General features: G+C 36.6%; 2 protein-coding genes across 4 annotated transcripts in view; both read right to left on the bottom strand.

Moving 5' to 3' along the window:
- Positions 1-3486: 3486 nt before the first annotated feature.
- On the bottom strand, positions 3487-17333 carry LOC146165439 (spermatogenesis-associated protein 6-like). Of its 3 annotated transcripts, none has more exons than XM_083381867.1 (14): positions 17194-17333; positions 16942-17025; positions 16612-16734; positions 16085-16190; positions 15445-15617; positions 14997-15104; positions 14315-14447; positions 13070-13248; positions 12076-12214; positions 9914-9964; positions 7879-8017; positions 6885-7035; positions 6007-6089; positions 3487-4065 (listed from the first exon to the last, which is right to left on the bottom strand). In XM_083381867.1, exons 2-14 carry the CDS (start codon positions 16990-16992, stop codon positions 3909-3911), a joined length of 1593 nt encoding a protein of 530 aa, XP_083237993.1. In that variant the 5' UTR covers positions 16993-17025; positions 17194-17333; the 3' UTR covers positions 3487-3908. The 3 variants fall into 3 exon arrangements, with proteins under 3 accessions (XP_083237993.1, XP_083237992.1, XP_083237994.1); XM_083381866.1 differs by having other exon boundaries at positions 6885-7032; XM_083381868.1 differs by having other exon boundaries at positions 3931-4065; positions 5993-6089; positions 6885-7032.
- A 1034-nt stretch (positions 17334-18367) lies between these two features.
- LOC146165437 (phospholipid-transporting ATPase ABCA1-like) overlaps positions 18368-25465 on the bottom strand; it is a 66192-nt gene continuing 59094 nt past the window's right edge. Inside the window, exons 45-48 of the mRNA XM_083382951.1 lie at positions 24158-24354; positions 22950-23276; positions 21048-21161; positions 18368-20366 (exon numbers count right to left, since the gene is read on the bottom strand). Coding sequence (XP_083239077.1) covers positions 20214-20366; positions 21048-21161; positions 22950-23276; positions 24158-24354 — 791 coding nt within the window. The 3' untranslated portion in view covers positions 18368-20213. The remainder of the gene's footprint in view (positions 20367-21047; positions 21162-22949; positions 23277-24157; positions 24355-25465) is intronic.

Genomic DNA, 25465 nt, shown 5'->3' with positions numbered 1-25465 from the left:
CATTTACGAGCTGACAATGACGCGTGCTGTAGTCCTGGTCACTTGCAATGCTACACGGGTCATTTCATTTTGTCAGGTGTCTTTGGAAATGGGCAGAACATAAACGGCCGACTCTTGTGGCCGTTTTTAAAACCAGTCCAACTCTCGTTATCTTTATTTAGACAGTGCTATAATGACTTGAATTCAGCCCATGTTTGTACACGATTTACTGAAGTTGTTTTTGGAAAATTAGATGACTTACCTGGATTCTTTTAAACAAATGAATTGACTTGGGTTGAAACTACAAGTATTTTTATTTACACTTTGTTATGAAATTGCTATTTATCTTACTCTTTACATGGAAAACAATTTAAGTTGCTACATGTTTTTTGTGTAATCTTTAACTTGAATTATTGTTAATAAACAAGACAAGTTTATCCATTTTTATATTTTATTTTACTTTAGAAAACCTGGCATTCAACTCGGACAACTGATAACATGGATTGGGACTTGTTATTTTTTGAAAGGCTTACTTGGACTCAAAAAGTTATTTTAAATGACTTAACACTGGGACTAAAGTATTTTTACCTGTTAACAACACTGCTTCGACAAGTGAACAGGCTGCTTTAAAGACTACACATTTGGTGATAAAAGAGCTAAAATTAAAAATAAATTCTTGCATATTTTATTTCTATCAAATTCGTAGGAGACTCTCTTAAAAAATACCATATGAACTAGCCAAGGTGTAAAAATGAAAAAAAATAGAGAGCCCAGCTCGTTTAGGGGCCAAGTTAACTGACCTATTTTGAAGATGAGCTCTTTTTGTGCTTCACGGCGACTTGAAGTGGTAAAGTGTTGATGTGATTTGTTCAAGCAGTGGCCAGTCCAGCTGTCATATTCCAATTACTCTCGAGTTCGGTTCATTTGAATTGTAAGTCCTGTATTTGTTTGCGACTTTTCCCAGCCGCAGATAGATTTGTAATTACCGCAAAGTCGCCTTTTTCAAAATGGGCGTCAGACAACAGATTATTTTTTTCAATCCACAATAGAAAACGAATGCTTTATATTTTCTTTCGTTGGTTTTTGTGCAAGACAATGCAAAAACTAACTTGCGGTTAGATTGTGATTTTATAATAATCGATCATATTGCGACCGATGCTTTAGCGATTAAGCTTCACAGGCTCAGTTGAAAGTGGTCTTAAAACCGTTGCCTGCTGCATCCCGTTCTTAAAACTTAACTGTGGTGAGATTCGAACTCACGACGTTGGTAAAGAGCGGTGGAAGTCGATTGACCACCATAGCACCGTTGCCTGCTGTATCCGGTTCACATAGTAGCCTGTGGTTCGAACCAACGACCTAATACCAGGAACGTCGCTTTATTGACTGAACGTTAGTTTTAGCCGATAAGAAATTCTTCAACCAACCAACATACTGTAGCCTGCTGTATTTCGTTCGTAAGCATGTGGTGAGATTCGAACTAAAGACAGCCTGTTGTGAGATTTTAACTCGGACAGTAAACCTCGATTAAGCAAATTGTTATATTCGGAAATTTGCTAGATTTTCGGAGCAACCTACTAGGAATGGTCCGATATTCGATATTCTATTCCGATGCCGATCGCGATCTGATCTGATCCGATCCCAAATGATGATATTGCTACGTAAAGCAAGTAGAATAGATAAAATTAAAACGTTCAGCGGTAAACTTTTCCAGGTTGTCAGGCAAACTTTGGTATCGGATCGGCACCGATACCTCCCTAGTATCGGTCGAGTATCGGCTCCGATCCGATATTATCGGACATCCAAAGAACCTACGCAGGTTTTTTTTTTAAGGTTTGGTTTGGGTGACCGCTAAGTTTTAAGAGACCGCAAGTGTTTCATTTAAATACCAAAAATTTGCAAGTCCAAAATTTGGGAAACCGCTAGAGAAATATGGGGGACCGTTTCGGTCACCAAAACACCTTAAAAAAACACAGAACCTACGTATAATACGACATTCCTGCACAAAGAAAACCGGCCGGAAAATCAACAAACCTATACATGCGTAAATGGTTTATTAATTTACTTGGAAAAATCATGCCCGAAAAAAAATTCTCTAACACAAGTAGAAAAATATGAAACCTTCTTTGTCGAACGTACACAATAAAAAATAGTCGGCCTTGTACAACTACGCGAATTAAATAATACGCAACCACTAAAGAAATAAGGGCGGCTACGGGTTTAAGCTACAGCAACAATTATGGATGAAGATATTGGGTCACACAGAACACAGAGCACAGTAACACTGCATTACTAAAAAGTTACAAAAATGACATGTGCGTCGAATAGTTTTACGTTATCTAAACAGTTTAATCTGTTCACCGAAGACAGGAACGTTATACAGGGTTATCACACAGTTTTATGATAAAATTTTAAAGACATTCAAAGACTAAAGACAATTTATAGCTTTACACAGACCTAAAAATAAATCGCTCGACGTTTTTTAATTTATTTCTTAATTCGCAAAAATAGCATGGTTAACGCAATAAAAAAATGTTTTTTTGAAAAGTTAAAATTCGTAAATTAAAAAAAAAACAAAGGGTTTTAAAAGACTTTGTGGACACCCTGTTAAAATTTAACGAGTTCTGGCCTTAATTCCTGCTTTGTTTTATTTAAAAGCAATAAACTTTATTATTTTATACACATTGCCGTACGCAAATTTAACGAATTATAAAGAGTCGCATTTTCGACAACTTTATAAAACGAAACATATTCAAGCATACAAAAACACATTACATGCCAATGAAGGCTAAAAAAAGTTACTCTGTCGCCAATTGGGCCAAAACAGAAGCCGTCGTACAAAAAATAGACATTTCTCAGCGCGAGCAAAAATAGAACTCTTTTGCGAAGCGAACTACAAAGCATAATATTCAGTTTACAATACACATACAAGACACAGGAAAGTTAGAAGCTACAGGGTGACAACTATACACAGGGGATTGAGCGAAAATAAGGTATTCGTAAATGGGCTTCTTTGAAAATGGAACTCAGTTGGGAACAAGTGATAAAGCAGGGGTTTTTAAACTGTTTTTATATAAAGTTTAATTAGAAAGAAACGCTTTTAATGTGTATGTAAACTCTATTCTAATTTCACAACCAAAATGTTTCTTTAGTATTTGCGTTAAAAAAGGTTGCACTCCTGGTAAAGAGCACACTTTTTCAGCGCTTCTTTTAAAAAGTTGCAAACTCATTTTAGAACTCGATTAGTTCCAGATAGATTTTTGCAAACTACCAATCCCATAGCAAGTTTTATTAAAAATTTAGCAAAAACGAGACCCTAACGGTTAACATATGGGGCCTAATTAAGCGAATTGTACAATGTACGATTGTACGTGTGCAGTTGTTCTAGTTGAATACAGCTTAACACAAAAGTATTATCGTTAAGGGTCCAATAAAACTACTAGTAAGATTTGTCAGTTAAAAATTGTTGTAATAATCCTGGTTTAAACAGGTTTGGTATCTACGTTGTACAGCGACATGCATACAAAGTAAAGCACATTTTGCAATTTTGATTGAACAGCTTTTCCCTCATGGTTGACCACTAAATAACAAGGTCACCTTACAAACGTTATTCTATTTTCTACCCAAGGTTTATGCGATTTTTCACCAAAAATGTAAAGAAACTAAACTAATTATAAAAGCGAGTAGAAATAAAGCAAGTTACTTTTAGTGGTCATGTTTAAACCTTAAACTACCGTTTTTTGTGAATTGGGATAGAAAACAAAAAACTGAAAACTTTGAATTGACCAATGTACAGTTGAAATAGCACAAAAATAGGTAGAAAACGGGGCCTACCTCCAACCATTGAGCGAACGAGTAGCAAGAAAATATGCTCACTTTAACGTGCGTTTGAAGTGTAAATTAAACATGCCTAGTTTTCTTACAACAGGAGGTCACGGTTTGGAGGTCTTGTGGCGTCGGTAAATGTCGTCGTAGATTTTCTCGACACTGTTGTCGAACACTTGCCGGTGTGAGCGGCCGCTGTACTCACTTGCTCGTTCGTTCCAGTAGCTGTCAGCTCCAAGTCGAACGCTCACGCCGGCTGGGGTCCTAGGGGGTACAAAGTGGGGTTTGGGGTAAGCATTTGGGGGCGCACATATCGGTTCACCGATGATATCGGCCGATATTTGGCTTCTACCGATATATCGGTAAATGTAGGCCGATATGTAAGTACAAAAATATGATTTCATTTTTCCAGTACAACAAATGGATTTTAGCAACACGCTAAGTTAATATGCAAAATAATAGTTTATAATTAATAAAGTTACATAAACTAAACTGTGATTAGGATTTGATTTTCGAGTAATTTAGGTTTTTTTACATTTCCCAGGTATATAAAAAAATCGGTATCGGGTATCGGTTAACAAAATTGTAAAAAATCGAGTATCAGCATCGGTCTAAAAAAGTGATATCGATTGATCTCTCTATACGAAAGTGAGTATAAGAGATGTTCAAACTGTTCAAAATGACCCTACTTCTGTATGGGCTTTGTAATTCTTACTGCAGCATCCAAACAATATGCCTTAAAATAATTATATCACCTTAATTGGATGGTAAAAGCCATAAAAATAACCTAAACCCAATCAGCAATTAAGCGCAAAACCTTACAGATCACGACCTGAGTTACGCACTGAAAAAAGCACGATTTGGCGTCAAGCAGTTCCGTAACCTTTGACCTTTATATATCACCCCTGTATTTAGCAACACTTTGGAAGTTATCAATTGTCTCGATCAAGCGAGCTTATAAGAGGCCTGTCGACGCGAGCCAATTGGCAATTGGACGACTAACAGCCCCGATATCACGTCCTGTTGTTGTTCTCACTGGAAGGATTGAGAAGTGAAGGTGGGACGACAAAGTTGCGTCAATTACATTGGTCAGTTTGCATTCCGTGAAAACAGGCCGACTTCACTATTTTGTGCCTGAGTCTTCTGCACGTTTAAGGATGTCCTGAGACGTTTTTTTTTTCGATAACCATACACGACTTTTTGGAAAAATTATACCATACGATGACGCCTTACTCTACTCAAAAATGAAAAACAAATGAAATGGAAATGTTCAAAGATGGTTCTTTTAGGCCAAAACTCGTTTTTTTTACGTTTATTTACCACCAGTTGTTAAATTTAGTTTCAAAGTGGAATCGCTTTGTTAGTTCGCCAATCATGGATAAATTTCCTATTTTAATTTGGTATCACATCGGCACCTATAACACGCCGGTGTCAGAATAATACCGATAAGAAAACTTTAGCATTGGGCATCACCACCATGCCGATATTTTGGACATTCCAAGTCAATCAGTAAGAAAAACATGGGAAAAGGGACCCGGCTTGTTTTTTTGAAGGGCTCAGCGAACTGCTCAGGAGTGTCACAAAAAACGTAGCTAAAAATAGGAGCCTAGAGCCCTTCGAAGTGGCCATTTGACCTGGCATTGCGTGATTTGACGCTGACGCCGATTGAAAATGAGGTTCTACTTGGATTTGGGATACCTAGCACGGTAGTTCATCAGGTCAAGCTGCGATCAGTACAATGCAAGATGTGGTACTGTATCAGTGGGCTCATCTCAAATGACAAGAAACGCTTTGTGATACTGAGTTTGCCGTGCACCGATCAATAAGAAATATTAAAAAAAAGTCAAATTTATAAAAACTGATAAGAAGCGACGCGACTGTAAATAAAATACGACAAAGCCTGTAATTTAAAAGCTTGAAAGCCACAGCCAGGCGCTTTTAACGCTACGCCAGATTTTGTCTTTAAAAACCAATCGTTTTCTTCGCAGGTTTGAAACCAACAATTTTGCCCATAAGACTATATAATTATGACGTCATTCGGCATTGAACCTAATGGTGATACTTCTTGACCAAAATATAGGGTATCGGTATCAGAATAAAACACATTTCGGACATCCCTTATTATAAGTACGGAGAAGGACACGGTCGTGGTAAGAAACAATTATTTAGACAAAGTTCTACTTTTGCTGACCTGCCTAATAGTACCTTGGCGAGCGAGGAGATCTGGGTGAGGGAGTCGCACTTTTTCGTTCCCAGTATCTGTCGCTTGCCTCAGCGATTGAATCTCCCTGCAATAAAAGTGAGGCGTTATCAAGAAGGTGTTCAATATAATACAGGAAGGGTTAGCTTCAGAATTATTAGGATATGTTCTTCAACGCAAAATATAAAGTCAGTTTTTTCAAATGACCTGACTAATTTACTTGACTTCAGTCTTTAGACCAAAACTACTTAACTTGACATTCTGTTGGGCAAATGACCTAGGTAAAAATAGAGTTTTTTTTTTTTTTTACGGTTTATTAATTTTTGCACGGAAAACAATTTGCTTGCTATACATTGCTTTTTATGAAGTTCAAGTTGAGTTATAGCTTAGGAATTGGACGAGTTTACCAATTTTAATATGTTAAGTTTTTTAGTCAATAACTTGCTCTAATATTGAGTCAACTCGAACTTTAGTTGTTATTTTTTGCAAAAAACCTTAACTTGGGCCAAAGTTATTCTAGAAAAATGAGATGTTTACAGCACTGCCAAAGACCATATCTAATCTATCCTACTAGTCATGATTTCACGACAGGTATATTAATTATAAGACAGTGTTTCTTAATCAGGTGAATGGTTCACCCCAGGGTGAATAAAATTTCTGTAAACCAACCAAAGGGGTGAATAAGGGTGAACTGTCGGAAATGGATGATAGCTTACAAACAGGGCGAATATTCCGGGTGCTGTTATATAGAGACGAGATAGTTTTATCATATCATGAGACAAGGGCGAATGAAATCTGGAGATAGATGCTAGGGGTGAACAAAACGAAAGCACTGTAATAAGACACTAAACAGCGAGTTGAACAGGCCTCAAACCTAACTTACCACGATTTGCGTAGCCCTGGGAGATCGGAGCAAGTCCCTGACCCGATCCCTGATCTTCTCGTAAGGCGAGGGTTCGTTGTTTGTGGAGAAGCGCTCTCGTAATGGGGTTCGGTAGAGGATCGAACCCGGGGCCGCCGCCTTACTGCTTCTACTCGCAAAATACAGGGTTAATAGTCAAAAATATTCATTTGTCAAACTCACCGAATGTGAAACAATAAAACAGCTTGTTTTTTTTTAAACAATACGACTAAATGAACAAATAAAACCCGTAAGAAACCCGAGTAAAATACGGAACCAGAGTTTTCTTAAAGGAATATTATTTCGTCTAAACTAAAACGATCTTTTCAGTTCTTCATTTGGAATGAATCTACCTTTTAACAGATACTTTTTACAGGACTAAAAACAAAACACGAACCCGGCTTTGTAAAGCATATATTAAAGGCTCGGATTTTTTTTAGTTTTATTGACGTACCAACAAAAATAGGATTGTTAAAACAGGCTCTGCCATTAAAAAATAGAATTGTTAGGTGGATATTAGCAAAAATTAAGAACAGGCGGCAATGCACATTTAGCTGTTTAACTTTTATCTTGTTAAGATTGTACTGGGAAAAACATATTTACCTTTTAAAAGTTTAAATAAATAAATACTACGTTTATATTAGAATATAACGTTTTTCTGTAAAAATATATTAGTATACTTTAGCTCCAAAATATATTAACCGAGTGACCAAAAGGTCTTAGCCCCGTCTCTGTGGTTTAATTACGCTCGTCAAAAACAGCGACACATAATATATTCGCGGATGATAGTGAAATACAACAGTTGTATCGGCAGCCTTGGCAAGTATTGCCTAAACTAGGAACTAGTCCGACAAGACAATCTACTTGAACTATGCAAACATCAGGTAACGAATTTTTATTTGCACGTTTTTGGACGCAACATACAAGTATTAAGCAGCATAAAATAGTGAAATAATTCAGCAAATTAGCCCTTTACCTTGTTAATGGTTCGTCGAATTCACCTGAGAAGGAGAGATCCCTTCTTGGCGTTCTGTACGTCGACTCTGGGGCGCTCCGTGCGGACGAAGGGCGGCTGTAGTTGTGAGGAAGCGAGCTGTCAATCAACTCGGTCGTGCCTGGCAAGAACATCGTCGCTTTTAAACTAAGTGTTCCTGGTTAAAATATTTGTAAAATGGCAACTGGTGTGCCCAGACTCGTGGACAATTGGTGAATTGAAATAAAGTGGGAATTGCGCCTATAACAATGATAGTGTTATGTGGTATAAATTCGCACAAATTTTGCCTTATAAATAAAGAGACTTGACGCTTTGACGCACAAAAAATGGCATGATGTACCGATATGAATTTGGCAAAACGATCAAGATGGTGGCGTAAGCAAAAACAGTGTTGGAGATAAATAAACTTACAAGCTAGAATCATTAAACGAATGTGATAACAAATTATTAAATTTGAACAACAATTAACAACAGTTTTCTTTTAAAAAGGGCCACAATTAAACTGGTAAAAGTTATTATTTTTCTATTAAACCAGGAAAATCAAGTTCGTTTTAAGTTTCAAATTATTGTGAATACTTTGGGACTGTGGATAAGGTTGACCGTGGTAGTCAGTTTATGAAGAAAACTGCTTTCATTTGTGTGCGAATATATTCTGCCATAATACTGAACCCCAATTATAACTGTGATCTGCTGAACGATGCTTAACTAAGAAAGCTACACTGAATACAACATACGACTGATACTAACTCTACATTGCCATAACTTCTGCTGCTGCTTTTACCTGTCACTGCCGGAACTAACAGAGTCAGCTAATCTTATATAAACACCAACACTTCTAACCGCCACCTTATACTCACTTTTAAACCTGACACAGCCTCCTGACTTTTTTCGCCTTCTAGTGCTGGGCGGCTCTCTACTACCATATAGCGGAAAAGAAATCTCGCTCTGGCTGCGTGAAGGTGGCGCATAGGAGCCGGGTGAGCGGGTTAAATCCATATCGAGCTGCCAGTCCTTGTCCTTGATATACTGGCGTAGGTCTTTTTCGTCGTTTTGCCTTCGAAGGCCCATGCAGCAGCCAGCGGTTATTGGACGGTAGTAGGCTGATTTCAGGGCGTTTAGTTTTCTGCGTGCTTTAGATTTGAGCAACTGTGCCCTTGCGTTGTAAGCTGCTACGTCAAACGAAGCCTCGTGGTCTGTGGCTGATAAACTGCTGTCGTCTGAAACGTGCATTTTGTGAACACTGGACACATTTACCCAGACAAAGTTTATGTTTGTAGTTTCAAAACTAACTTGTTGCTGTAACTGACTTTGCTATATACCGTGCAATTCGTGAACACTGGACACATTAATCTATAGCAACTTACATTCACTACTAATTCGCATCTCCAACCGATTAAATTATCTTTCAGTTTTGCTTAACACTCTTTCAAATTTTAACACTGTCGTACTGGAGACCACTCCTCTACCAATTGGTGATACTTGCCCTCGGCTTATCAAAAATTTATATACATTTTCACGCCATAACTGCCATATATAGAATTCTTAAATGTACAGATTTAAACTAGTCGGTGAACCTTTGGCCAGCGTTTTTACGAGTCTATAAGTCGTTTGGCACTAAGATTCTGGACTTTTTCCCAAACAACATGACTTTGGTCGGCGCTCTTTCACTATTGTACGTGAAAAGTTATGCAAAAAAAAAATAATAATAATACCGCATACCACAACGCATATTGTTTGGGTTAGGGTGCGGGTTAGCGTTTGGGTGAGGGTATGGGTCAAGTAATATTATGTTTATTATTAATAATAACTTGACCCACCCTCAACCAATCGCTAACCCGCACCCTAACCCAAACAACATGTGTTGTGGTATGCGGCATTTGAAGAAAAAATTTTTTTATTAATTTTTACGTACAATAGTGAAAGAGCGCCCTTTGGTCTTATACTTTTATATTTAAATCAACGAAATTAATCCAGTTCGCGATTAAAACGTATGTTAATTATAAGATTAAACAAATACCTTCACTGTCGAGATCCAAAACTGGCTTAGGACCTGATAGGTGCTTCCCCGCTGAAACAAACACAGACATTGTTACGCCACTTGCCTGTAACCGCCAATAGCCAACAGTCTGTTTTTGTGCGAATTTGCGACTACGGGCGGAACTAAGTAGCAAACAATATGGGTAAATCTTAATGGAAATGCAATTTTTTTCCTAATAACGTATGTGAAGGGTGTCGTTTCATCAGCTTGTTATAAGATAAGTTAACATCGATCTCGGTTAACACATTTGAGCAACAGGCGTACAGCCGTACACTTACATTCAGGGTTTCCACATTTTTTTGAAATAAATTCTACATTTTGAAAATACTTTTAAAAGTAATATACTGGTTTTCAAAAACCTTTAATTAGATCACTTGCTGGGTTTTTAAAATAATCCTACAATAAAACAGTCTAAATGCAATGGTTAAAACAATAAAATAGCCAAAACCATGTGTGTTTGAATTAACCGTTTTTTTGATTGAAAAAGTAAAATCTGCAAGCTGCAATCCATTTAAAAAAATAAAATAAAGAATAATGTTATTTTGGACCAAAGTGACCGAGAAATTAACTCAACAAAGTTGTCAAAAATACGATTTCTTCCATCCAAATACATATTTTTTTGCATTTTAAAAGTTTAAGAAAAAATGTTCTGGTAGATGCGAAACATTTTCTAAATTTAAAGTTAAATTTTAAATTCCGCCATAACGAGTCGTCTGATACAAGTAACAAGTAAACAAGCGAAAAGAATGACTTCGAAAACTAAAAGTTATCGTTTTGAAGTAGTGCAAAAATATGCAACTAAATTATTATTTTTAAAAAACATATTAATCGTAACTAGCAACTGTAGTAGTAGAAAACTGTAGCCCTTGTGTATTTTCGCATGGAAACCGCGCGAAAACCCATCCCAGTTCGAAGTCAAATAAAAACAGCGGGTACACGACTACGTTGGCTGGACACAATAGGACGACCGTTTCTTACTACAGCGCCACGCACACTCGCCCGCCATTGTGCAAAGCGGTCTGTGATCGTAACACGACTCCCATACCAAGCAACTTCGGCGTGACGAACATGTACGGGCATAATATTTTCAGGTCGCCGCTTTTGAGGGAGTTGAGCGAGATTGATTGGACATCGAGGCATTTTAAACGACGCTGAAATCGGTGTTTTTGCGATACGGGGATAGGGTCAGTGGAATGTATTGGCTTTGTTTCGTATGCTTTAACTGTTAGACTTGCAATGCTGATTGATGTATTGTTGATATTAAAGCGGTTTTCTGTGAATCTTTCACAGGGTTGCCAATCCTTTATGAAAAAAATATTCAAAAGACTTGTTTCAAGGAAACTCTTGAGACTTTCTATGAATCTGAAATGTGATCACTCCACAGGTTTTTACTCTAATTCGAAAACAAAACAGTAGAAATGCTATGGTCCACACAATAACACATGGTTTAAAATTTGTTTCACCATGGCTCTTCTAAACACATACCGTAAGCTGCACATAAAATAGATTGAAAGACTATTTAAAGACGTTTGGAAACAATGGTGTGTCTAAACTACTTCTCTTAAAATACAATGCATAACAATTTAAAGACAGGCTTAAAGTGGCAACACTGCGTCCATTAGAATAAATACAGCGCCAATTCAAACCTTTAGGTTGAATAATTGTACAGTTCCAGGTAGCATTATTTATATGACTCTGTTGTTGTCAGCACGGTCGAGACACCACTATACCAAGTCATGCAAAGTTAACCAAAACTATACACCTCTATGACAATTAAACATGGCAACTCTTAGTCTACTGTACACTAGTCAAAGGGTTCTGTATAGTTTGTTGACACCAACGACCAACTGCCAAATTGTATTTAATACAACAAAGCAATTTTTTACTCGACAAAGGTATACCAGCAAAGCTTAAAAGATTGGCCAAACTATACAAACTTAACAACTTCAACGGACGTTGATTTTGCCACAAATCATTTCTGCACGAATGATGAAGAAAGTTAAAAATTTACTGTTTTGTAGTTTTTAGAAATGAAAGCAGTAAAAAAAATCACATCAGAAGTAAAAAAACGCCAAAATTATAGATAAACATTAACAGAAAAAAAAATACAATTTTTTTGTTCGTTAAACATTCTGACTCACGTGTCTGTTTTCTGCGTGAGGGTGAGTAGCTGGGGCTCCTGGGTGAGGGGGTCCGCAGTCGGTTCCGCTGTTCGGGGGAGGGGGTCATGTGAGGTAGGGGAGGTGGGGCCTTGCTAGATGAAAGGCTGTCTTTGGCCGCCTGTGGGTGAAAAAATGGGTCGTAATTGTTTTAAAATAAATCATGTGTAGTGGACTGTTTAGAAATTACCTGAATTTAAGTTAGGAATTGCGTGCGTTAGTTTTCACGAGCCGAATATACAGCCACGAAAACAGATTAAAATTGAGATTCAGCTTGTTATAAAGCATTTAAAATAACGAGATTATAGGTACTTTATGCACGGATCTGTAATGAAACTTCAAAATAAGTGCAAAGCCAAATATGGTCCACTAAATCGACAGCATCTTAATAAAGGCATTTCGATACGCAGCGGCATTTGTATCATACATTAACTGTTGACGATTCAAGTTGCGTTGAAACGTCAGCCTTAAGATGATATCGACTTACTTAAACTATTTGGGTTTGAGATTCTTTTTTTAGCTATAAAGAGAATACTTCAGCATAACAGGAGGCTACAGGACGCCTTGTTGACAAACGTCGTGGAATAAATAAAGCTGATTACAACAGTAAAATGTTTAAGATAGGCTAAAGTTAAATGTCGGAACAAGTCGAGGTAAATATATTATACATACAGTGTAGGTACAAACTACAACGGCAAATCATGCGTTTCAAACAAGGCAATAAATCTGTAATCTTGATTTGCCAGGATCCTACACCACCAAAGGCAATACATGTGTGGATGTGATATTAAACATTGTCAGCATTGTGGCAAGGCAAGTCGTTAAAAGCAGCCTTTTTTGACAAAAAATCAGTAAAATACTGGGGAAAATTAAGGATATTCAAGGATTGCCCATAATTTTAAATAATTTTGTCCAAGCGCAGGTTTTTTAATAGCTAACCTTGTCAAATTTCGAAATTGGAACAATGTTTTCTCACCTTTCGTACAACGAACTCCGGTCTTTCTTCGAGCTCGGTTTTGAAGGGTTTAGCTTTGGCGGCCGACTCGAAAGGGTCGTTTACAGAGAGCTGAGCCATCCTACGTCTTGTGTATGGGGAGGGCGAGCGAGCTCGGGAAGCGATCGTCGACATCTCGTAGTTGCGTGAACCGCCCGTAGCTACAAGTACAATAAACAGTTATTAGGTACTTATAGTTTGTGTCTACGTGTGGGGTTGGATGCTTGCTTACTGCTTAGATTTTGCCATATCTTGTTAAGGTTTTGTTATGTGCTGTTCAGTGTTGTTTGAATAACTGTTTTCAAAACTTGACTTATGTCTTGTGACGAAACTGACTTGACGTGAACCTTAGTCATTGTGCCAAATACCTTGGCATAAAATTAAGTGCTTTTATTAAAAATTTGTTAATGAAATTGGGGTATTATTCTCAAATTTTAATTTTTTTATATTGCTGTTCGTTTAGTAGATTTTTATGTCAATGACTTAACTTGAAGTTGACTTGGTCTAATGATGAGTTGACTTGGGCAACCGGACTTGTTATTTTTTGCCATAGACTTGACTTGGACTTAAGTTATTTTACAAATGACTTAACATTTTGAAATGACTTATTTCCAACACTGGTGCTGTTATATGGCAAACTGGACGGCATCAAGCAAGTTCGACAGTAGGGAAGGGATGTATATATTGGTTTCTGACTAAACATGCATTTTATTCATTTTAAGGACACCACATAAACGTTCTCAACCAGGGCAATATTGGCGTTAGTCTAGAATCCTACCACATTTTCCTCCGGGGTATATATTGCCAACATTATTTGGGTTGGGGTGCGACTTAGCATTTGGGTTTGTGAGGGTCAAGTATTAGTATTATATTTATTCTTCCTTTCTTCCTTGCAATTTCAATTTTGACCACTCGTTTCTTAGTGTAAAGTGGGAGGATTGTAGACCAGCGACAAAGTTTTTTAAGGGATTTTTTACCAAACCATTTAGAATATGTGTGCAACTTGAGCATGCAAAACAAAGTTATCAAAATAATCCAGCTCTAACTTGCCTTAAAACTTTGCTAAAAATTGTGACAATCAAATAAAATTTTCAATACAATTTCTAGCATACGGAATAAACAAAATCCGGCATTTGCAAATATATTCAAAAAATAAAAACAGTAACTTTATATCAAAAATACCTCCATAGGGGAACCTTGCTATTTAAAGTTTAACTTTGAACTGACCTCTGCTTAGACTTGCCGACCTTGCCTTTGCTCTGCCTGACCTTGACGCAGAGCCAGATGACCTTGACTTCTTCTTGCGCGAAGAATGTGTGTTGGGTTGGACTTGGGGAGTGGAGGCTTCAACAGGAGCATGCTGGAACGATATTATTGGTTTGTGAGGCAACCTTAAAAGCATTTGGATATCGGTCACAGAGCTATTTTAACAATTAAAACTTTCAAAAAATGAAAACCACAAAATCAGACTGTATTTAGCTTAATATTGAATGTCAAGGCGAAAAGGGTTGAGTAAATCGACATCCCCTTAAAAAGACGTCTTGATACATAGTTGTATCATCATCAGGTAAAAAAACATTCACATGATGATACGTATCGAAAAAGTCTTTTTGTTTTTGTTGATCTATTTTTTGGAAGGGGGGGGGGACACTAAATTAATTACAACACTGTTCAATAATGGCATTTATAAGCAAGACCAAACCAAAGAAAGTTTCTACATGCCTCATAGTTGAAACCAGGGCTGTATTGCAGGTTGCAATATTATTTATACATATGGTCTAGCAGGAATTTCAAAGTGTTATATTTTTATCAGAAAGAAAATATTTAAATCTTTAAAACTTAAAAAAAAAAAAAAAGTTACTGGTAATGCAACAGGATAAAATTACTTAAAAGTGTGGTCTAAACTTACGTTAAACTCCTGGTAACTGTGAAGAGCCCTTGCGCTACTTTCCACCTCCGCAGATGGAATCTTCTCTTTTCGTCTCCGTGAACCTCCACTTCCACTAACAGAAGTTACCTTGAATAAAAGGTAGGGTGGTAAATTATGTAAAATTACATGTGTTGTTCAATTCAAATCCATCAAGAAACCAAGGTAAAATTCGTATTATACAAACAAAGATTTACAGTAGGTTATTAAAAGTTCAAAACATATTCAATGAAGAAGCGATTATTAAAACAAGCTAACGGTCTTAAACTTTGCAGATTTAAACTGTTAGCCCAATACAGGTAGAAGTAACAATGCAAGATTTGATGAGGTTATTTCAACTTAAAATTTATACTATTTAAATTAAATCCACTTAAAGTTAGTTTAAACTAAAAAAAAACAGGTAATATTGTATCGGCTATTTAATTTTTACTTCTTTAATAATGGTGCGAGAAGAAAATTCCAGCTTTGGGGCAATTCCAGGGAAAGACGAAGCTCTTTGCAAAAGAACTTCTCTGTCTACTCCAGGATAAGTGGGACTCACACGTGGAGTGGGGAACAAGAACTCACGAGCGTTGTCCTCGTATGTGGCTAACAACTCACCACCTAAACAAAGAAAACCAAAATAGGATTTACATTTGTTCATGTTAATTAAAGTGCTTGCTAAAAGGTTTAAACACATTTTAATGGGAAGTGTCAATTGTATAAAAAACGTTCAGTTTCATATTTGCTTGACCACAAACAGCAGACTGTTTCTAAAATGAACTTGTTTAATGACGTCAATTTGCCAAGCATACTCTGCGAAAACCAAAATATTTTTAGTGGTACGCATTAATAAAGTACTTAAGAACCCCTGTACCAGGTAGTTGCTTGTCATTAAGTTAATTTTAATATTAATATTCATAGGAGGATTAGCTGTATGTCAAAATATAGCGACCTAGAAAACTCTAAACTGCAGCACTGGCACAAACATATTATACTTAGTTGCTAAGTAAAAGTTATTATGAAGGGCTAAATCAGTTACAAAAACATTGCAAGAGTGCACATTGCAGGTAGGTTAGTCTATATTTTACCTGGATAGGTGAGTTGTACGAGTTCTATTCTGACGGTTTCTCCAGAAAGAGCAGAAGCGACCTGAACTGGGTCAGTGGCATGGCTGAAAACTTTCTCAAAGCGCAACTGAAAAAATAAAACAAGGAATGCTTTTAAAATTTTCATTAAAAGACAGTTGTCAGTGTTGAGGATAAAAATCAAAAGTAACTGTCATCAACATGATCAAAGTATGACAAAGTTACTGTTTTATTCAATTTAACATTTTGCCCCAAGATGCAACCACAAAAACTTTGAAATCATCGTAAATGAGATTTTTGTTAAAATTTACAATTTGGGTAAATACAATTTTAGTGTACTTAGTAAAGCATAGAATAATAAGGGCAAATAAAACCTGACAATTTTAGTAAAACCAAAGCGCTGCTTGTAAAAACTTTTATCTGACAAATTACATAGGAATAATTTAGGACAATTTTGAGATTCCATAATTTGCAACAGTTTTAAAGCATAACCACAATGTTTAATTGAAAAACGGTTAATTTTCAAAGACCTTCTCATGAAACAAAAAGGGAAACACTGGTGGAATAGATGCGGTTCTTTTTCGCTGCCCCAAACCCTCGATATTTAAAAATACATCCTGTTGGTTTGGTAGAAATACTCCAGGACAAGTTATCTGCAAAAATAATTTTTGGATTTTAAAACATTTTAAAGTGTGTTTTACATCAAATGCAATTCTATATCATAACTAACTTGTAAAGATAACTATTTGTAATTCTTGGAATACAACATAAAAACTGTATCATGAACTGGGGCATTTAAGGTTTTACATTTTTTTAACTTCATATTTCTGGATATCTATTGTGTTGATTTACATACTTACTGCATGAAAATGAATGTCAACAATCACTTTTAAAGCCTTTTTCCGTGGCATGATTCCAATATAGAGTAAATGTCGAAATAGTGTCTGCAATAAAAAAAAAAACGGTTAATATTTTACACAGCTACACACAAGTATTTAAAAAGTTATAGGTAACTGCTTTACAAGTCTATTTAAAAAAATAAAAACATTAGCAGACCAAACCGCTAATCCGGTTAACTTAATTAGGCTTAGGCTATTTAGGTAATTACGTACTTGGTAAAAATGTGTCCGTTAACAGTTCAACCCGTTCTTTTATCCATTTTACTGCCAAAAAACTTCGAAATTACAGTTAACCGGTAATTGCCTATCACTTTCTAATCGCTTATAATGAACAGCAAACTCCGATGAATTTTTAAGCAACTGAAACTTTTACCTTTTTTCTGTTCTTGAATTTACCGGTTTATCCCGACCGCACGTAACGGAAGAAAGCTCGATCGATAGAGAATGTTACTTATTTAAATACCAACGTTCGTGATTTTAACGCCTTAAAATAATATTTGCAGGCAAAACGAATGAAATAACGCTTAACTATTTACTGATTTAATGCTTAATGTTTTTTCCTTTAAAAAATAATTTTTTATTGACAACACGCTCGCCTCAAAAAATATATTTTAACTGAACAACTAATACAAACTATCCTGTATGTAGAAAAAAACCAATTGTTTCGCGGGGGTTGCAAAAGCCAGTTAACATCCAAAAGAAAGTGCATAGCGTTTTGTAAAACAAAATAAAACATTAAAAAAGGAACGTTTATATAACGTTGAAATATTTATTATAATACTGTAGGTATAATCTTTATATACTCAAAAGCACAGCTGAGAAGTTGATTAAAAATACCTCGAGTTCCGGGCCGCCTGATACAAAACTACCTTATTAAAATTCTTTACTTAACTAAAATAACTCAGCAATCCACTCATCAGGGTGTCAAGCAATCAATTCACCCACAAAACATAGTTGGAAAAATTTTCACCCTGTGCTATTCCAATTTACAGTTGGCGACCCTATAAGTTTCGAAATTGGGTACTGGTCACTAAAGACTCATGACTCGGTTAGTATTTCGCAGTCATACTCGAGTTCAACTTCAGAAATGCTAAAAAATGTGTTAGGTTTGAACCCCTGCCGTCAAAAATGACGTGATAGCGACATTCCCCACACATGTTTTGTTGTTGCTGTATTTTTCCAAAATTGTATTGAAAACACGAAACAACACGAATAGAATATAATGAAGTAAATACAGTTTGTAGGCATGTTATGACAATTTCAGTAAGCAAATGAGGGGACGGACCTCAGCGAATAATTCCAATGTGAAAAAAGGATAGTACCTATGCATATAATTGGATGGCATATTTTATACTTAATTTTTTTTTTTGAGTATCAATTCTAATTTTGAGTATCAATTCTAAACGGACGGGATGATGATAAAAGTGCATTGAAGGAAAAATGTCTCTTTGATAGGAATGTAATGCATTGAAATTGCAAAAATATAGTCTCACCAAAACAATCCCATAGGCTTATGTACACTTTAAGCAAATAAAACAACTAAGCCGTAAACAGTAAACACACGTCACGACTTAAGATATACTGAAAAAGATTGTACAATCGCTACGGAACTCTTTCAAGAAAGAACAGTGACGGTCGATTTTAAAAGCAAAACTAGAAGCCGTATATTCTATCTAAACAAATGTCAACGCTCTCAAAACGCATTAAGTGCGACGTATGCTGGATTTGCATATTTCAGTGAAAGTTATGTGTAAAAAAACACCACAAACAATCTACAGCATATCAACAAAAACCCAAAGGAGCGCAACCCAAAACCTTACAGTCGTACAGAAATTATTCATTTTGTCTATAATCACAAGTACGTCCAATTATAATTTATTGTGGCCAGGCATTTTGATAAGTTTACCAAAAACCTTACACGTTTTAAAGTATTAAGGTCGTATATTTATAACACGAATTTATCATATCTGCCTTAAATAAAATTAAGTTTATAATGCAAATGGTAGCAGGAAAAAGGTTGTACACATTTGTTTTAAGACGACCATGTTATCCCGTGCAACTTGAACAAAAACACTACGACGTATGCAGTGTGCACGAAACTTGTTGGGACAGCAAAAACAACAGAGTGCATTTCAGAAGTGCAAATCGAAACTACATGATCAAGGATATGAAACTATACTAAAAACATACAAGTTTACAGCATGTAAAGATCTAAATCAGAACTCATGAGGCTTCTCCTAAGCAAAGCTAAATTACTCGGTGATGAAATGCGATAAAATTACGTAATTATAAATACAAATCCCCTGATTGGCCTGGAAAAATGATTTGGTGCAAAAATTGAAACAATAGTCAATAATACTGAAATTATGAATCAGGAAAAACTTTTAATCTGATGCGCTTTGGAAACCAAAGGCAAGATTAACAAAGTGATAATCTCTTCAAATGTCTTGATTGGAACAAACACCGAAAAATAAACACGTAAAGCGCATAGAAAATTGGCCAGTAAAGCGACAACCAACGCAGTGCAGTGGATAAATACTAAAAACAGAGGACGCTGTAACTACTAGGGTTGTCCGACACTTGATAATCTGTTCGATATCAATACTGACAGGTTTTTTTTTAAAGTTTGGTGGTTTGGGTGACCGCTAAGTAGTTTTAAGAGACCGCAAGTATTTCATTTAAATACCAAAAAGTTGCAAGTCCGAAATTTGGGAAACCGCCGGAGAAATTTGGGGGACCGTTTCGGTCCAAGCCCAAAACACCTTAAAAAAAAACTGGACCTACTGGATACCGACACTCGATATTTGGGCAAAAACTACCGCGAACTGTTAGATACCAAATGACGTGACTTCTGTCAAAAATAAGAAAAACAAATGGATATAATTATAAAAATTTTCATGGTGTTAGACCGAAACTCGGTTTTCCGTTTAAAGTCTGTTTAATGTTTATCTTTACTTTTTAAAGAAAAATTACCAAAGGAATTGGCCATTTTAGGTAAAAAACTACAAGCAGGTTGGTAAAACATGACTGCAATGCAAAAATTATTCTAATATTGGACGGGTACGGATTGTAGCACTTGTTATCGTGTATCGGGTATCGGCTTCGACCCGATATTATCGGACATCCCTAGTTACGACAACACCAATTAAAGTGCGACATCCGCAGAATAAAGCGTTTAAAATACTAGAAAAACACTGGACATCAAAGAAACTTAAAGTTCAGGCCGGTGCCCCTTATACATATGGGTTGGTGGACTCCACATTCTCCAGCACTATAACGTTATCGTGTCCTGCAAGTCCAGGGAGGTCTCCCTGAATGGGTTTCGCTTGCAGTCCGTATTCATCTTCAAGCCCGTCCGTTTGCATTTTGGCAAAGTTGACGAAGACCTGGGAAAATTACGTTGTAGGATTATGTTTAAAATGGGTGTTGCTTCTGTCAGAGACCTGTGGTGTACCATAGGGGCTTACGATACGTTGTTTTAAAACGGATTTTTCTGAAGACCTTGGGAAAACAACATTGTAGGATCACATGTTATATGGGCTTGGCTTCATTCAGAGACTTGTGTTTTAGGTTTAGGGTTAGGGGCCTAAGGGCTTATAATACGTTTTTTTGGAAATGATAATTTTGATTTGAAGACCTGGGAAAAATAACGTTGTATGATGATATTTAAAACGGATTTGCCTTCTATCAGAGACCTGTGGTGAACAACTCCAAGGGCTTACAATATGTTTCTTAGAACTAATTTGTATTTCATTGCTTTTGAACAGCTGTGCTAAACACCTGAAGGAAACACAGTGTCGTAATGGCTTCACTTGGTGTGGGCATTTGGTGCAAATTACTTAACTTAACCCCACACGTAAAGCATGTTGCTTGATATATCAATTTTAATAGTTTTACATTTGTTTTTTTAATGCCAGTGATTTGATGTGACCCAAGAACAAACTTGACTCAGGTATTTTGCAGAAGTTTTAATGTGACTCATTTCAGAATTGCCTTTCTACAACACTAAGGGAACATCTAGCGACTAAATTGAACTAAGTAAGTTATTGTTTAAGGTTTCGACTTACCTCGTCCAATGTTGTCTGGCTGATGGAATAATCCTCGATCTGATACTGCTCCTTGCTTCCCTCAAGTGTCTCGAATATGTAGGAGAGCTTGGCATCGTTCAGCGGGATTTGATACTGAGGAGTAAATTACAAGTTTAAGTGATGATGTCGAGCTTTATATTTAATCCCGCTTTGGGTTGCAATAATTAGAACCGTTAGAAGCAGGGCTGCGAAGCCAGAATCAGTATTCGACAGGGTCGGGTTATTTGCTGGAGTCGGACTCGAGTAAGATTGCGTAAAACCACCGTCCCGCCCGAGTCCGAAGTGCGTATGTGCAATACAAATATTTGAAACTGATAGGCCGCAAACTAAAAATTGTAAAGGTTGAATATTTTCCAATCATGTATTGTGGGTGGATGAGTTATACGACAACCCTATGAGTTGATTGGCTGTATATCCACCACCTTGTTTAGAAGCGTAAATGGTGGAATGCACGCAGGCTGTACAGTCAGCGCCGCACTCGGGACTCGACAAAATTGAGAATTTGGACACTCGGGTTCAATTTTTTGGCCGGAGTCGGATTTGGATTGCTTTTAACCGACTCCGCAGCCCCGGCCAGAAGACTGGAACCTAATACTTAGTCCTTGAAATATAAACCTAATTATTAGTGTTTTTGTGATACTTTCACCCGCTTTTATTGACTTTTTATCCTCTGTGTCGCTGTATTATTTTTTAAAGGCGAATGTTTTATAAGCGATTAAATCATATAAAAGCACTTAAAAGACCTAAATATACCCTACACAAAATAAAGATCCTTCAATTTTTCTTTGGGAGCAACGGTAGAATTTGTAAGCTTATCGTTGGGGTCCGTTGGCCCCTTGAGGGTGCGTAAACTAGTTTAATGAGTCCACGATGGCTTAATTTGAAACTTGATGTGTAATTAAACAATAAAATTACATTAACAAAATAAAATAGTTTAAAAAAAATGGTTTTGCGCCTTCTCCTTGAAAGTATTTAAACTTCAATTCAGTTTCACATTTGTTGCACCGAAAACAGAAGGTTTTTTAAGTCTATTATTTTATAACGTCATCTCTAAAAATACGATGCCAACGTTTACGCAATGCCCAAAAATTTTAAGGGGGATGTGTAAAAAAAGGTTTAGGAACCACTGTTTCAGAGTCTTTAGACAAAAAATTAAATATTAGCTTTAAACATTATTGAACTCATATCACCTTCAGTGTAAAAGCAGTGTAAACATCACCTGCTTTTCAAAGCAATCAATAAACTAAAGCGCCAAACACAGGGTGGGCCAAAAGTAGGCTTACAGTTATTAAACGTTTTTTAGGTAGCTCTGAATGGCCACCACGCTCACCTGACCTGACGCCAATGTAAAAAAGCGCAAAATATCATGTGGGTAATTTTTATGCCAAAATACCGGGGGATTTACCGTCCGGGAGCTATGCGTGTCTGCCCAACACATCGCGCACAGCTTAAAGTCACAAATGGTAACATAAAGCGGACAAAGCATTCGAATGAATGATGGAAGCTTTGTTAGTCTGTGACGTAATAAAGTCCAAAGGTTGTTCAGCCAAATTACCGGCACGTACTTTGTACCTCGTAGTTATTGAAACTACGACGCACAGTTGGACAACTAGATTTATTTTACCTTTTAAAAATTAAATTAGAATCAAAACTAAAAAATTACAGTTTTTCCAAATTAGACTAATATTATAATTACATTTGTGTTTTTTCGAATTAGATAAAAATTTGAATTAAAAAAAACAAAAACGAATATCAATTAAAAATTAAAATAAGGAGTTTTTAATTTTTAACTTTTTAGAGACATAAGGGCTCCGCCCAACCAAAACAACAGTACAATTAAGTTTAAAAACCTGTTTAAAGCCTATAAAAAAAAGCGCTTACCAGAAACATGCTGCTGTGCTTTTCCTTAAGCAGCGATGTAGGGAAGGCTTTGGTGACAAAAGCCTCAAGAGCAGAGGTATCGGTGCAGGCCGCAGAAGCCTTCAGACTGAGGGAGTAGCCTTCGCCATAGCGGTTCTTCAGGTGCTGGGGCGAGCCTATGCATTGGAATCTGCCGTTCACCATAATAGCAAGACGTGAGCATAGGGCTTCACATTCTTCCATGCTGTGTGAGGTTAGGACTATGCATCTGCCGCCGCGAACAGCCTCGGCTATGCGACCCCACAGGAAACGACGGGACATCGGGTCCATTCCCGCTGTAGGTTCGTCCTGAACAAAAGCTTAAAATGTAATTATATAAGTTTTTTCTCGGCCTTTTAAAATTAAAGGTTTTTAAAATGTTTTTACAGTTTTTAAGGTGCATTTATTTTTAATTTTAAACCGCTTAGTCTTTTTATTTTGCAACGCTACACTTCGTTGACGCAAAGAGGCCTACGAAAAGCGATAAAACAAAGCCTCATACTTTAATTAACATCAGTTTTTCAACCTTAGAACTGTTTAAACTGAAAAAGCGAAATATTGTAACCAGGAACAACCGATAAAAAAGTTTTTTTACGAATCAAGGTATTGAAAACGCTTTTACAGTTGTTAGGGTTTTTTATGACCCTGTAGCTGACTGGAAAGTTCATCGGAACCAGTGTTTTTTTAAGGTGTTTTGGGCTTGGACCGAAACGGTCTCCAAAATTTCTCCAGCGGTTTCCCAAATTTTGGACTTGCAACTTTTTGGTATTTAAATGAAACACTTGCGGTCTCTTAAAACTACTTAGCGGTCACCCAAACCAAACCTTAAAAAAACCCTCGGAACAATTGCTGCTTCGGCCGATATGGCGCATGATCAGTTTCTTGTTATGCTTTTGTTTATTTAACGCGAACGGAAAATAAACATTCCTTGCTTACAGTATTGTTGCTCACTGCCTCTCTTCACCACTTTAAATTGTGAACGATTAAATGTAATACTAGTAAAGTTCTAGTTTAAATTTTGGTTTTAGGTAATTCTCATATTATAAGAGAAAACTAAAAATACCCAGTTCCAAATCTAAAAGTGAAATGCTCTGATTTTAATCTAATTAAAAAAGTCTAAGTAAGTCCAGTTGTCCAAATCTGTCAGGCACACCTCGTACAAAATTACTTAAATAAAAAATAAAGCTCACCAGAAATACAACGGGCGGGCATCCAATGAATGCGATGGCTGCCGACAGCTTTCTTTTATTTCCTCCACTGTAAGTTCCGGCGCATTTCGTGGCGTACATCTTGAGCCCGAAGTTTTCGATTCCCCAGTCGGCAACCTTGTCAACGTCCTCGGGTGGAACTCCACGCAGCTTGGCGTAAAACTGAAGGTGCTCACGACCTGTAAGGGAAATTAGTTTTTTTGACCAAATTTGGGGAACAGAATGGTTTCAAATGAAAATATTATGGTCAATATATTCCATAAAATCGACATTTCGCGATTCACAAGTGTTTTCTTGTATTTTTAAACTGCGGTTCAAACATTAAAAGAAAGTGTGCTGGAGGTATTTTGAGGGTAAGTCTTTTTATACAGAGCTCTTAATTTGTAGAGAAGTTCATTTCAAAAATTTTGTTATCACCTTTTTTAATAATATTATTTAAGGTTTCTTAAAAAATGTTCGCAAACCAACCCTTTTCCCAATTTTAGATTTGGACCTATGGGTTGAGGAACACTGGATAAAGAAATACAAAAACAAAACGCATCGCCTTTTTATTGCGACTAACAGCCAGGACAGTGAGAGCGTAAATTCGCTCAAATAATAGCTGGTGTTTGCCCAAGCTCGGCAAGCGGCGTTGAAACTGCACATAGAGCCCTAGAACAACCGGAACACCGGAGTATGTCATCATGTGTTACCCCGTGATTTGAGAAACACGATCCCGGCCACACAACAGCCACTCTTAAGTCAATACTTCCGCTGTTTGTTTGACAATGCCAAAACTCGTTTGTTACACAATGGTGATACCCATTCCCTACAGAAGTTCTTGGACTTTTTAGGCCGTGTCCCACTTTTTTTTTAGTTTTTCTGCGCCCACTACTCGCGAGGATTAACGCCCCCCTCACCCAGTTTAAGAACCCCTGCTTTATTATTCGTTTTTACTTCTTAAATTACTTGACAGATAAACCGGAACTAAACCAAGTAAGCACAAAACTTTCAATAGGATTTAAAAAAAATTAACTAATAACAAAGAATAGCATGTTTTTTTCTAATTTTAGTTCATAGTCCCCGACAAACGTTTGGGTTCACCATCAGATTTTCTTTTACTTTATTTACTTTTTTGTTTGTTTGTTGATCATATCACGAATAAACCGGATTAAAAATAAAAAGAATCACAACAACTACGATAGACTGAAATATCTATAAAAGCGATTGACAACTAATTACAACAACACCAACATGTTTTTCCGTCAAGTTGAGAAATCTGACTTATCGTCTTGTCAATATTTGAGAACA

Source organism: Ascidiella aspersa, chromosome 2, assembly GCF_963924565.1.
Source record: "Ascidiella aspersa chromosome 2, kaAscAspe10.2, whole genome shotgun sequence".
Classification (NCBI taxonomy): domain Eukaryota; kingdom Metazoa; phylum Chordata; class Ascidiacea; order Phlebobranchia; family Ascidiidae; genus Ascidiella; species Ascidiella aspersa.
Note: the sequence above shows the minus strand (reverse complement) of the source record. Positions and strands in the feature narration are given on the sequence as shown.

Excerpts from the sequence above, each read along its gene's own strand:
- LOC146165439 (XM_083381867.1), bottom strand. The coding sequence starts at position 16,992 with ATGCCACGGAAAAAGGCTTTAAAAGTGATTGTTGACATTCATTTTCAT. Across the intron at positions 16,735-16,941 it reads TTGACATTCATTTTCATGCA|ATAACTTGTCCTGGAGTATT; the intron begins GTAAGTATGTAA and ends TTATTTTTGCAG. Across the intron at positions 12,215-13,069 it reads CGGAGTTCGTTGTACGAAAG|GCGGCCAAAGACAGCCTTTC; the intron begins GTGAGAAAACAT and ends TTTCACCCACAG.